Source organism: Morone saxatilis, unplaced genomic scaffold (assembly GCF_004916995.1).
Source record: "Morone saxatilis isolate NCDOM2014 unplaced genomic scaffold, NCSU_SB_2.0 Contig20, whole genome shotgun sequence".
Classification (NCBI taxonomy): Eukaryota; Metazoa; Chordata; class Actinopteri; family Moronidae; genus Morone; species Morone saxatilis.
Window position 1 is genome coordinate 16,459,296 of NW_023339763.1, and position 15,049 is coordinate 16,474,344.

At 39.4% G+C, this 15,049-nt stretch overlaps 1 protein-coding gene across 1 annotated transcript in view; it reads left to right on the forward strand.

Moving 5' to 3' along the window:
• Positions 1-15,049, forward strand: part of gria3a (glutamate receptor, ionotropic, AMPA 3a) — a 69,288-nt gene that overhangs the window by 20,685 nt on the left and 33,554 nt on the right. The window contains exon 4 of the mRNA XM_035667186.1: positions 10,276-10,463. Coding sequence (XP_035523079.1) covers positions 10,276-10,463 — 188 coding nt within the window. The remainder of the gene's footprint in view (positions 1-10,275; positions 10,464-15,049) is intronic.

Genomic DNA, 15,049 nt, shown 5'->3' on the forward strand with positions numbered 1-15,049 from the left:
TCATTGTAAAGCATGTGAAATGCCATCAGCCAATGTATGTGTGACTTCATTGCTCTGCCTGAGCTAACGGTATTTTTGTATTAGCTAAAATAAGCAGACAGGAATGTCTGTTTTTGGCCAATCCAGCAAATTAAATTCCCAAAAAACCAAAGCAAATCAAAATCGAGTATTGCCATAAAATAGTCCTGGTACAGCTGTATAAGTTGTGTAAACGGCTGATGTGTGTGTATCATCTTACAGAATATATTGTCTTATGTAGACACTTTGATTTGTTGATTCTCCTGATACTGTATATGGTCATTAGGAGGCAGTATGATGAACTGTAGCCGACTAGGAAACGTCTCTTTATGTTTGCACAGGGGTAGACATTGGTTGTTGTAGCCTTAGCCATGTACAAAATTGCCTTGAGTCACATACTAGATCTCCTTTCACCTAATGACCTCTAGAGGACAGGCAGAAAGTGAGAGCTGGATGTGTAGAAATGTATCTGATTGTGGCTGTGTGATATTGTTACCTACAGCCTGACAGTCGTTCAATGTGTGTTTGTGTGGGCAATAAAAGTTTAGCTCTGTTAAAACAGCTAATGTCAGTGTATAAAAAACAGCCTTTGCTGTGTCTCTGTTGAAAAAGCAACCTGAGCCGACCTTCTGCTCCTTTGCTTAGCATTTGGAATAACAACCACTCTCATTAATGGTCTCTATTACTTGTGTTTTTTATGGAGGCATTAAAAGTCATTTGAAACCTGAGGCATCTTGAAATCAATCTTATTTGCCATATCTTAACAATATACAAACAATGCTTCCCTTTCCCCCCCTGCCTCTCTACTTATAATGCTGCCACTTAGACAAGTTAGAAGTCAACCCAGGGTGATTTTAATCATTGATTATTTAATCAGTCATCTTTAAACACCACGTGTGATTCCACTTATCCTCTTCTTATTTGAAATGTTGTTCACTCCAAGCAGTTCAGGAGCAGAAGCTTTATAGCTAAAATAAAGATTTTCAGCTCAACATCGTCGTCTCAGCTGCTCACAGAAGGAGAAATAGCCAAATCGTCAAATGAATAGAAGAGAAAATGAAGCCGTACAGAGAAAGAGTGAGGGAAGGAACAGAGGAGTCAGCAAAGCCTTTGTGTCTCTCCTGCGTCAGAAAACAGCAAATGGCACAGAGGGCCAAGCACTGTCAGACATGCTGTCAGATTCACATGCACCGAATGTTTTTCACTTTGTGAATTTGTAGCCTCCCTCCCCTCCTTCTTCTGTAAGATCAAGTTTGTCATGTCTAATCTGCTCTAACCTTACCACTTTACATGGCCGAATAAGAAACCAGGTGACTAACAGAGCGCCCCTCAGTTTTAGAGGCAATGCTCTGTTTATACTCTCGTCTCTGTGTTGCTCAAACGTCTCGCATCTATTTCAGGACTCTTGCTTTCAGGATAACACAAGGCCATTACAACAGTAGTCTTTTTGCATTATGAAAGAGATTGATGTGATGTGCGCTTCCTTGTTTGCCCAAGAGAAAACGCCATTTTTATTTGCTTAAGAGATAGGAGGGTGTTTTTTTTAATAGGAGAGCTGAAAAGGAACAGGCACTTAAAGCCAGTCTGCTCCATTTCTCTGTATGTGGTTCCAATGCAAATATCTATGCTCTCTATATATGTTTTTTTTTAGTCTCTCACTGTCTGTCTTTATGCATTTTTTGTGTGTATGACTTCAGAATCTGAATCATCTTCAAGTCCAACAAAAGTTCATGAATTATTTAATGGAAAGTGAATAAAACTTACATAAAAGGAGAAAGGAAACACAAGGAAAAAAGGCTCAACAATCTGTTACTGTAGCAACTTTGCAGCTGTCATTAGATAAGAAATAATCTGTTTGATTAGCTCTGATCAGGGATTTGGCAGGAGTGGGTGGTGTGGGGGTGCAGGGCTCTTTGCAGTTCAGCTAATTTGGAACAGGGAGCTGTTATCTGCATTGGGCTGCATTGGGAGTAGGCGTTGTTAGGCTAATTGTACTCAAAAGTGTCCTTTTACTGTCATTTGGCAGCTTTAATCCTTTTTATTTCACTGGCTCTGTAAGCATTGCCCACTGAAAACAGTCTTCTTTGTGGAGCCACATATAAGCTTTGAGAATTTTGGAGATTTCTATGAAGTAGGTTCAGTTGCTTTGTCTGAGATTTTCCTTTGGTGTCGCGCTCAGCTTTGGGCATCCCATGACAACGGCACAGTTCAGATGGCTGCAAGAGAATTTTAAAGAGGTCACCTTCTCCAGAGAGGGGGAGGGACGATTGAGTCACAGTTGAGACTGCACACCACGCTCGGCCGTCATGTGAGCCGCTGCCCAAGACAGACAAGAAGAAATACGCGGCCAGGTGCCAGCAGAGCCTCAGCCTCTTTTTTCCAACACTGTCTGTCAAGGAAACAATAAAACTCTTGGTAAATGTATCATTCTACATTTGATCAATTATTTTTCCTTCAGGGTTTTCTAGGCCTAGATTTTTAAGTCAAGTCATTTATTAAAGAAAAACAAATTATGTAATATATTTATAAGATGTGTTATTCCACTGTGTGATACGTGACGGTGAGTAACCTACAATATTATTTAGTTCACAGTTCTATAAAACCAATCCTCTGAGCTGCAAAGAACACCATATCAGAGGAGTACATACTGATCTCCTGGGCAGTGCTGTGTGGGCTACTAAGCTCATATTCAAGAGAATCCCACATGCATGCCGGCTAACTCTGCTTTGTGTTGTTTGCTCTAACAATTGCCATCATCTTTAGGCATTTCTTTGGGTGCATTTTGTGGACAAACTTCAAAGCAAAGTGTGTTTAACATTTTTTGTGTTTGTAGACTTAAGAATCAATACAGTATGAACTCAGTGTTGTGCTTACAGTATTGTGGCTTGAAAGGAAAAGACATTTGTTACAACTTTACTGGGACAGCATATATATGTATATATATGCTTCTCTGTAAACAATAGAGATGGTCACTGGTTCTTGCACTGCACATGTCCTGCTACTCTGCATGACATTAAAACATTTCAGCTATTGTCCGCATGTCACAGGTTTCGTTTGTGTCAGCACTTATCTCTTCAGGACAACAGTTGTCTTCTGTTCTTTCTCTCTGAGAAGCAGCCACCAAAACTAATTTGAGTTGTGAGCTGATGAAAGGGCAAGCTGTTGAGGACTGGTGCAGAATGAACCTCAGAGGAATCAGGTGTTGCAATGACTCAAAGCTTTTTCTTCTGTTTTGTTCTTTGCTTGGCCACTAATATGGTGAACATGTTAGTGAACAATTTCCTAATTACACATTAAGTAACTACTGAACAACATTAGCATTTTTTGAGTCATTTTCTGGCCACCTGGTGTATTTAAGTCTAATATTCACTCTCCTTTTAGTTCTATTTTTGGCCTCCACTAACATCTGAATTAAACATTTGGTTCTAGCTGCTAAATGCTCCGCTCCATACACTACAGTGTGTACAGTGGTTGCCTGCTGTAACCACAAATAACACAGATGAGAGTGAACCAAACACAAAAGTTGTGGAAAACCTGAAAGATGCAAAAACGTGTCTGATGATTAACTAGGAGTCCATCAGAAGGCTACTAGCAACATATTTCAAATAAAAATAGTCACGTGTTCTATGGTTAATATAAAAATATTGTTTAGAGCCACTAAAAAGTAACATAAATTGACGGCAATTAGGGATGGAATAGCTTTAAAACGACCTGATAGACATTAATGTAGCTAATAGATGTACACATTCAGTAGACACAGCGACATTCATTTGGAGTTGTATTTTCTGACAAATGTACGTCCAGACTAAATTGCTCTGTTTTGGTCTCCACCATCTTCTGAGAGGAAAATACTTGGATCTTAGCTTGCTAGTTAACAGAGCTGCTAAATTAGTTTTGTGTACTGAAAACTGTGTACTAACTGAAACTGAAATGTATTGTACAGGTGTAGGCTGTGGGACTAACAGTGAGCTAAAAGGAGCAGAGTGCCCTGTAAAGCTGAAGAAGTTTTGTATTTCGTACTGTGACACACATTTCTATCCTTCTTGAGACTAGATTTCTATCTTTATTCGCATGAAGTTACACCTGAACTGAATTTAGCACCACTACACAGCACTTCAGTTATTCATTTTTGCCTGACATCAAGGCTGTTTTTGAAAACATTTCACTTGTGTTAGAAATTAAATCGTTTTCTTCCGTGCTATATATAGCCTTTTGACAATATGTTCCAGAGTTTGAATATGTATTATTTTTCAGGATGGTGCTGAATAATTGACTCTGTAGAATGCCCTTGATGGTTGTCCTGCCTGCTGGCTGTTGTAAAACATACCATCTGTTTACAAAGTCAACTAAAACTCTTGCACCAAAAGACATTGTCATTTGTCACACCAGTGTTAATATTCACTGAGAGACTTTGGACGTCCTTTGACATTCAGATTCACATTTGCATTGTGTTTATTGAAGTTAGAGTACACTAAATGTCACATTCAGATAATTCCTTCAGTTCAGGACTTTCAAACTTAGCTTTTAATTGTGAGCATACTGAATAGCTTAACATCGACAAGCTCATACAAATGTTTAAATCCAAAATATCCAGCTTAGTTTAGTGACAGAAAAGGAACGAAAATAAAACTCTCAAGAGAATCATTTGTAAATCCCCCCAAATCCTTTTTCTTAAGCAGCTACTAACATGTCTCAAAATGTCATGCATATCCCAGCTTATGGTGTTCAGTACTATGTGTCAGGATACTGGGAGGAGAGCTGACACTCAGCTTCTGCCTTTTCATTTCCCCTCTGACACCAGAGATATAGCTACTGTGCTGGGTTCTTGTTTTGATATCTTCGAGCTGATTTGAACAAAAAACAAAACCCAACATGTTTGACCTGATAAAGTCTGGATGATGACAGAGCTGCATCCAGTCTGAGGTCAGCTCAGCTGCTTCTGATCTATGATTAGACTCTTCACAATGCATACGGATAGGACAGCCACCCCTTTTTGAATTCCTGAACCTTCCTGAGTATCAGACATGGGGACACACATCTCGTCTGCCTCTTTAGACTCCTGAGTGGCTAATGCGGTGGCGCCCAGTGAGAGCCACTTGTCTTTAAAGGCCATACCTGATCTGAGTGCTGTCTGCCGAGCACTTCACTGTGAAGGTCACCAGCAGGGGAATGAACGGCCGACATGTCAACTGAATCACTGTGCTCTGAATACTTAGGAGCTCTATTGGGAACATGCCAGCTCACATGTCCATTAGTAACGGTCACCAGTCACCAATGTCTTTTTAAACATTTCTGATGAAATTATGCACATTAGTCAGAAGTACAGGTCAGCACTGCCTGACACAGTGTGTCATCTGTTTATTCTGTGTTATTTGCACATGAATGCGAAGGACAAGTCTAAAGGCCCTGCTAGTGGCCCCAAAAGGACTGCGCTTTGCTTTACATCTACTTTAGGATAGGTGTTACCATAATTAGTCAACTGGACTTTTTTGCTCTGCTTCTTTTTTACTGCTTCTTGGTAAATAGGAGCATTATCACAATGGTCCCTCTTTAAAAGGGAACTTCAACAAATTTACACTTCAATGTCAGTTTATCAGGTCTTGGAGAGTGCTGCTACATATGTAAAAAAGCTGTATAAACCCTTTAGTAGCTCCAGAGGGAGCTGTGTGAAGTATCATAAATTGCCTCAAGTGATGCCACTTAGGACAGCGTTGGTGCTAAAGACTAAAAGTCTGAAAAGAAAAAAGAAAATCTGGGGATGTGGAGTTAGAAAGAACTGAGCTTACCAGACCTCAGTAGCTCGCTCTTCATCTCTCATCTCTCTCTTATCTAGCAGCTCAAGGCTGTTAGCTGCTAACAGCATACACACACCCAAACATACCCAAATCTGCTACTGGAACCGTGGGTGGTCTAGTTGCATTGTGTGTATTATAGGCACCAGGAGTTGACAAAGAAGAATGCATTAAAAAAAACACGATACTTACAGTATTCTATGCTTTTGATCCTTTTATAAAAACTGAGTGCTACAGTGTTGCAGGAATGCAAGGCTGAATCAGTGGAGTGCTCTTTTAAAGATATTCTAAGTTGGATTTTAGCTGGGAGAACGATCATTTGTTAGGTGTTTGGTACAGTGAAAAACAGGTTGTGAGGTTCATTGTTATCAGCTAATCTGAGCTACACTTCCCAGTTAAGAGCAACTTTATATCCTCTGCATGTTTGATTGGATTCATCTGTGTCCGGGTTTAACAATTTTTAAGGCGATATCTGACATATACTGATTCAAAAGGATGTGGTGTCTACAATATAGTCTCTGCAATCATTTTAAAAGTTTAGAGAAACATTTAAAATCCCCTCCAGACAGGTCTAAGACATTTCAAAAATACTCTGCTTTGAATAATAATTTGTGTATATATGGAAATATTATTCATTGCGAAAGTCTAACTGCTGGACACAAGATGTCTCCTCCTAGAAATTCACTAGTCTATTCTCAGTGTATGGACACTGATGCTTTAAGTTGTACATCACACTGGTGTAAGTTGCATATTAAACCACAATTGGCTTCCAACCTACCTGTGTTGTCACAGAATCAAATTTATACACGTTTTAAACCCAGATTTAAAATGAGCACAGAGAAACTTCAAGCAAAACACATTTTTGGTAGGTAGGGGGACTTTCAGGTCTAATAGCAATAACATTTTAATAATTCAAGAAATGAGAAACTTAAAAATTAAAAGGGCATGAGCAACAGTCTAAGGGCCTCCGTGAGGCTCTATAATACCCATACCTTTACAAATAATGCATGGCCGACTGTGTAACCCACAAACTCAGTCTACAGTAAAGTATTAATGAGCACTTGTATAACCTAATAAAGCATACATACAGGAGGTGATATAACGGCTTCCGTAATCATGATGATAAAGTGCAGTCTGGTCTGTGCTGCAGGGATGTTGTGCATCACTTGACTGTGATGCAGAGTGAGAACCAGTTTGCATTTGGCCTGTGTAATGCCAGCAGAGAGGCTCTGTAGCTGACTTGTATTTACATGAACACATTTTACACCAGCTTATTCAGCACCCGTACTAATATCCATTATTTTATGGAATCAGCAGTTTTATCCCTGCCCTGAGAGAAAAGGGTAACACAGCATGTGATCCTGCTTTTGCTCATTTAGTCCAGTCAGCTGTAGTGGTTGGCAGTGGTACACCAATTCTTTCTATCCGTTACTTATTACACAATACGGCACATAATGAGCTCCTGCCACCATGCATTTTCACCACCACTCGACATATTCTGTGCACTGTTCTTCAGATAATGGAAATATGCAAATTTCCGATGTAGGTTGTCTTTATCAATCTTGGGAGCTGCTATTTATTCTGCTGTTTTAGTCTTTATTAATATTTTTTTCTGCTTGATGGTGGTCTTCCTATGATGTGTTTTTTCATGGCTGCAGTTCATCCCAATTTATACTTATCATTTTTGTCACACAGCCTCGGATATGTATTGAGTTACCTTTACTTTAAGTATAGTCATTTAGATTCTAGAGGGGTTTTAAATTGAACTTTACTTAATTAGAAAAAATAGAATACATTATATTCCCATATTAAAATCTCTATAAGCGTTCCATCTTGTGCTATATATTTTGTCCCAGGTGTTTCCAACAATGCTCAAACCCAGAGAAAACTGTAATTTTATTCAGGTAATGGTGCGTTTCCTACTTGCCTCTAGTTACTTTAACTTCTGAAATAAACACAGGACAAGCCACGATACGTTAGTGAATGTGACTTAATGTAATATGAATAACACTTTAATATTGCCTCATCCATAAACAGTTACATCGGGTAGATTTTCATCAGCAGTGGTAGTTGTTTAACAATGAATACAACAACTCCCATGATCCCACTTCTTCCCCTTCACAATGTCATCAAACTGCGTCTTTTGTTTTTGTTTTGACGTGAAAGACCCCTTAGCAACACTGATTATATACTGTATGTTTAATCTCAGGATTTCAAGATATTGCAAAAATAGAAATCCCCACTCTGCAAGTTACAGTACGGCAAATTCATGAATGTCTGAATGTCAAATTCAAAAATGTCTTTGAATCCTCAAATACGTAAATATTATCTCTAAAATTGATCTCAGTGTTATACAGTCAGCTCAGTCAAACCCACGTAACTCAAAGCCAGTTTGACGTCTGCAGTTTCAACAACGACACGGATTGACGCTTAACATGAGATTGAGCTCTTTAAAAAGCCACATGGCCTTGTGCCTGTGGCAGTGACCAAGTCAATCAGCCAAACACTGTGTTAATAATAATAATACCTATTACCCATAAGTATAAACCTGGTGTAAATACATACCTGATTTATTCATAATAGCAACTAATAAAATAATAATACTGTACACAACAGTTTAAAATGAACTGTTAATTGCTGTTAGAGTTATTTTGACGCAGGTATGGTTTGTCCCTGGATTATAAGACTGGCAGGAGCAACAGCATGATACTTTAACTTTATCTTGAGGCTCAGAAATGTTATAATAATGTAGCCTACATAACTTACCACTTAACTAGCCTTAACTGTTAAATCTGAAAGGTCCCACATTTCTTAACCCTTTGGAAAACTAACCAGACAGAATTATGTGACATTTTCCAAAAAACAAGATTGGATGTTATTATTGCTTATGGTTGTAAGCCTCTATGTGACATCCAGCACTTACACAGTGTGTGTGAGTGAGCATGCGACTGCCTTTGTCCTCACATAACAGATGTTTTGTTGAATCTGTTTCATAAAACCTTCAAATTGCTCAGCAGGAGGTTCTGGCTTCCTGGAACAATCCCAGTAATCAGAGAGTAAACCTTCACTTCCTTTCAATTGCACCAACTATATATCCAAATTTACCAGCGCCACCCAGTAGCTCATATCACCAATGATTTTAGTGTAACAACATCAGAAACAAAGCTTCTTCTTTGAAACAATAAGGTCAGCAGACACAAAACAAACTTAATGAACAAGCAGTATGATTGAAGGTGCATGTTGTTTCTGAAGGGAAACTGATTGTTCTTGTTCATTTTCCAGCCAAAACTCTTGTTTGTTTTTCCAAAGGGAATGTAAAAAAAGCCACAAATGACTTCCCTCACCTTAAGTATTTCAAGCAAACATAACAAAAGCTTTCTGGTTTCGTTTGTTCTCAGTTAGAGTCACTGATGTCTCTTTTCGGCTGATTTTGAAACTGCCTTTGTGGCCCATCGTGACTGCTGAGCATGTATCATTAACCCCCGTAGTAAACTGTCAGTGGAAATATTCAAATTCCTGTGGGTTTATCGTGGCTTTTCAGTGTCGCTGCTCAGCCAGGTTACTGTTAGCTCAGCTTCTTCCTTTCATACAGCTCACAGATCCATCCCATGGCACAGTGAGCTCTGCAAAGTAAACATACCTTTCAGTTGCACCAATTGTGGTCACTGAACTGCTTCTTTAGCAGTCCATTTCACTACATTTGCTATGTGCGACACATCATATTGTCATGTCTTTGCTATCTACTTGTGTCATCATTAGCCTTAAATGTGCAAGTTTGAATTCTTCAGTGAGGCAGGGAAGAGATAACTGAGGTGGCCTCCTGTGACACACTGCTAAGGCACCATGGGACACGCAGCCATTTCCCAGTTAATAGTTAGTTAATTATGCTCTGTAACCTCTCTATCTTTTTAATCGGCGCCGCAGCTTTAACTTAATCTTTTGTGGCTGTATCGACCTCTCTTGTTCCATCTCGTCTTCATTCCTGAATCTGCTTTGTCTAATTTTTCTTATATCATCTAACGTTAGTCAGGCTTCTCTGAAATTAACTCTAAAAAAGACTAATTAATCTTGTATCTGACAGCAGAAATACATACTGTAAATGCATACATTGCAGGGGCTTGTAATTCATGCACAGTAAGTCACAAATGAAAAGCAAATATTCATATTTTATTGTCTGGGGACTGTTTGAATAACATCCTAGTGGATACAGATCAAACCTGTTTCATTCTGAAACCACTTCGGCATGCTCAATGTCCCTTTGGACAACACCTTGTCTCCATTTTGACAGTTACTCAGAACTATGCACTACTACTACTAAGTACAAGATTTCCTTAATTCACTTAAAACTTTTTAAACATTTGAAAGCCAGAACGCCCTTGCAACTCTTCTTTACAGCTATTTAGATTTCCAGCACACAAGATTTTTATGTTTTGTGATGGAGCTCTTTCTCCCGCTGTTCCCCCAGGTTTTGCGATCCTCCAGGCCATCATGGAGTCAGCCGTAGCCAATAACTGGCAGGTGACAGCTCGCTCGGTGGGGAACATTGTGGACCCCACAGAGTACCGTCGCATCATCGAAGAGATGGACCGCCGGCAGGAGAAACGCTTTCTCATTGATTGTGAAGTAGACAGGATCAACTCCATACTGGAGCAGGTATTGAGCCAACACACACACCACTAGTTCAGCCTGCTTTATTTGAGAAAAATAACACACGTATTTCTTATGTATTTCTTTCCTTAAATACATTAAATTATGCAGCCTCCTAGTGCTGCATGTTCCTTTGTTTCTTTGTGTTTTCCTCACTTTTGAACACCATCTCCATTTACACACTCTGAAATAAGGCACTCTCCTTGCTCTGATCCCCACTTTTCATTTCTTTTTCGTTATTACCTTAAACACCTGGAGTGCATCACGATTGCCTCAGATCTCCCCATTCTCATTTAGAAGATGATGTTAAAACAGGCGAGACGGGTACATTCAATTAAGGCTTGTTATTTGTTGTTTGGTTTTTTGTGTGTGTGTGCACGTTGTTTGAGGTCACCTGGGCTTAATTCACGTGGAGGAATTAAACAGCCTCCTCATCCTTGTTTCCTAGGTGATCTTCAGCTACAGTTTTCCCACATGAGTCTTGATTCAGATTCAGTGTTTGCTAATACATGCTGTGTGCACTGTGGCTGCACTGTAGAGAATACTTCATAGTCAAAAATGCATTAAATCAGGGTTAACTGGAAATTTGTTTATTTACTCGGAAGATCATTAGTGTTCATTTGGAGAATCAGAAGCTATGTTGCACATGTGGTCACAATTTGCCTCGAAAATGAATTTTTAAGTATATTGTTTCTCCAGATTGGGGCATTTGAACAGATGCCTGGATTTCTCATCTGTTGTTATTATGACCAGTGGTCTACTGCACTTGGTTCTAGCAAATGGATGGACTATTATTTGGGTAGTTGAATGTTGATAATATCTTCTTCTAGGGGGTGGGAGGTGTATGTGAATAAGTGTGATAGTACGATGAATGAATGTGGTAACACTTGTAAACTGGGAATGTACGTTTATGTCTCATGTACGTGAATGTAACCATGTTTCATCAAAGCCTGACACCCAACTATGTTATGTATATATGATCATATATATCAAGAAATTGCTTTCTTTAGTTAGTTTAGTTCTCTTTTAGAAATAGCGTGACATTGTTATTACTATACTAAGTGCCTGGGCAGAGGTCAGAGGTCAGGGGAGAGGTTGATTGTCCGCCATACGAAGTGTGTCTTGCTGTTCAGGTATGAGGACTCGTTAATAAAATGTCACCAATTAGAATTAGACAGCTAAAGGTTGTGTGTTTCCCTTCATTTGGGGCTATTGTAGGTACTGTGCATAGCTGCTCAGCAGACTAATGTGTTGCTAAAAACATTAAGGCCTCAGATATGGTCTGTTTTCTGCTTGTGTGTGCTCATTTGAACCATTAATCTGGAGCACATCTTAACCTTATGTTCTTTGCTGAGATATTTGTGTGTAAAGGCTTCTGCCCTCTACGTAATGATCTTCATTATTGCCGGCCTTACGAGTTTTACTCTGACCTTCGCTGGATCTGTCTTCATTTCCTCTGATGCGGGGGAATATTTGTAGTGACAGCACAGAACATTTTCATTAATTAAGAGAAGTTTGCTTTTCTCTGCCCTTCACATTGAAATGGAGGATTTCTTCAAATATTCCCAAATTGCCTCCATATTAGATTCAGGTTATCCAATCAGATAATGGTGGTCACTTGGTGTCACGTCAGGCCGATCCGATTCTAATCTCTTTACTCTGGCGGATTAATGTGAATGGTGGCCGTGTAGGCAGCATCTGTCAGACAAGTGTCTCTCCAGATGCTTGAGAGTGGCAAGACACGCCTGCGGCTCTCGAGGACGATTCCATATATGAGCTGTGACATCAACACTTGCTTTAATGTAATATCAGCTCCCAGTGTAAGTAGGACACACTGTCCCATAACAGCAACAACAATGAGCCTACTATAAATAGCCTACCCTCCTAGCCTGAGGGAAGATCTCTCACAAAGGCAGGAGTGAGCAAACACAACCGTGATCACTCAGGCATCAGGAAGCTACCATTCTGGGCATGATTTATTTCCAACCAGCGTTTAGGATTAGATCTCATAAACACTATGATGATCAAAATAATAATTCAATTATTTTTATACCTGCATTGCATTCAAACTATAATCTCTGCATCTCCAGTGCATTATAAATGAATTTATATGCAGACATCTATCATTAATTTTGTGCAAATTATTTTTGTCGTGAAGGTAGTTTCACTTGTGACAGCGCTTTATTTATTGATAAATGCTCCCCTGCTGGCTCTCTCACCGCCTTTCCAAGTATCACTCTGCTCATCCCTTCAGTAAAGTAAAGCCTTAAAGATAAACACCTTTAAGGCTCCTCATCAATAATAGAAGCATAGAGGATTTATAATCGCTGCCAGAGGACCAGTCACCTCCAGCCTCCTCCTGCACAGTGGACAGACAGAGAGAAAAAGAGTCAGAGAGAGAGAGAAAAAAAAAAAGACTGGAAAGGCAGAAGGCTTGTGGGAATTGAGCCATGTAGTGTGAATCTCCCTGTCTAGTTCTGTGAAGGGAAATAGGAGAAGTGCTGAACACCCAGAGGTGTACTGGAATTCCACGCTGCAAGAGTAGCATAGTAAAACAAGACGCTGTACTGGTATGAGATTACATCTGTGTGGATGTTATTTAATCATGTGTATGAATTGTTGTTTTGTCCGTTGCTTTGCGTGGGCCTTGGTTTTAATGCCATGACATAAAAACTGTTTCTGTAGCATAAGCATATTTTCTCTGTGTTTTCTCTGGGAGATTTTTGCCTTTACTGAGAGTTCCTTGGTTGTCCAGTCCTAAATATGCAGTATGTTAAGTGTTAGAGGTTGTTTGAGGCTGTACTTTTTTGTTGTGCTTTCAGCTAATCACTAAAATTAGTGTGCTAACATGCTCACAGTGACAAGCTAAGGTAATATTTACTAAAATTTAGGTTTTAGGTATCTGGTCATAAACCAAAGCGCTGGGCAGTTGGAATTTGGACCTGCTGTTGGTGCTAAATGAAAAGTTATGGGATCAACAAAGTTATCAGAATTTATCCTAAATGGACCTTAACGTCTACAAAAAATGTGTATGTGTGTAACTCTATGACCCGAGTGATACTTTGATTGTTATAAGGTGATCCTTGTATTGTTTGTATTTCATGTATACAAGCATTAGCATGAGGATACACATGCACATCATGAGTACAGGGGGTGATGTGATGCTAATGTTTTAGGAGGTCTGACATATGAAGTGAACTCTTTGGCACCTTTCTAGATTATTGTGGCTGCTTTTCTAACCAAAAACAAACTGTCACAGCTCTGATAAGTTGACCTCATACTAAAATAATGGCTAGTGACAGACAATACTCATATTGGGATCATATAAATGTGAGCAATATTTTCTGTTTTTCCTTTCTTTACTAGCTTTCCTTGCTAGTTTGCAGTTGAGTGCATGTATGAAACCTCAACTTGAACTACAAATAAAGATGAAAGAACAGCATTAATAGTGTATATGTGCAGGTTTGTAATGTCGTGCAAGTAAACCGGAACAACAATAATACTTGTCTGTGCTTTGACGATTTCCCTTTTCTTCACTTTGATTATAAAGAAGGAAATATTGCTCCTGGAAAAAGAGAAGCATTGACTGTAAAAGAGGAAGTTTTTGTACACTCTTCTTTGTAGCCCAGGCATCCAAAGGAGACCCTAGAGAAGTCTGAGTTAAAAGCAACCCAAAATGAAAAACAACATCAAACGCACGCAAGCAGGAGAATTGGCAGGTGCACAACTGCAACAAGGATAGTAAAGACATTACAACTTCACACACATTTTTTTTATTTTGTTGAAATTGGCATTCAATAAGAAGACTATGTGAAGGTCTGAAGTGTGTAGCTGATGGCTACTGCAAGTGGAATAAACAGCCATCCCATGAACAAGACTGGCAGAAAATTATAATTTAAGCACTTGTATTGTAGGGATTTATTTCAATAAAGAATGAGGGTCATGTTTTTTCATGTAATAACAATTTCAATATTAATACCTAGAACTAAATACTAGAAAGGAGGAGAAGGACATGCAACATTTTCAAGGTTTCATCAAAGTCTGTCTAAAATATTGTACATAGTGAATATAATGAGCAGACAGACAGAAGTTTCATAATGAGGCACAACTACTTTCCTTTCAAAAATTCAGCTTTGTGGAGAACAATAGGGCATTTGGAGAATTGTTTGACTGATATACAGCCATGTCACTCACATTTTGCCCTGTTTTGAGCAGCCTAACAATAATTAGTTGACTGGTGAAAAGGGACAGTTATCAACCTTAGGATGCCCGTTCCAGTTATGAGGAAGGCAGATGACAAATCACTGTAACAAAGAGAAGCCGCCATCAGTGGGAAGAGAGTCAAATCCTCTTGAAGGCACTTGGGCAGACATCCAGCTCTGCACAGGACTGTGGCTCCAGTCTGCTTAATTAGAGTCGATTCCCGCAGGAATATTTAGGCTGATCGTCCTGCAGCTCGGCCCGGCTCCGGCCCGCTTCAAACAGCACAGCACAGACCTGCTCGTCCGGATGGGCGGGCAGGAGGAGCCCTGAGGATGGACAAATAAAGATAATTGAGACTGGGGACAACTTCTCTCTTTCTCTCTCTCTCT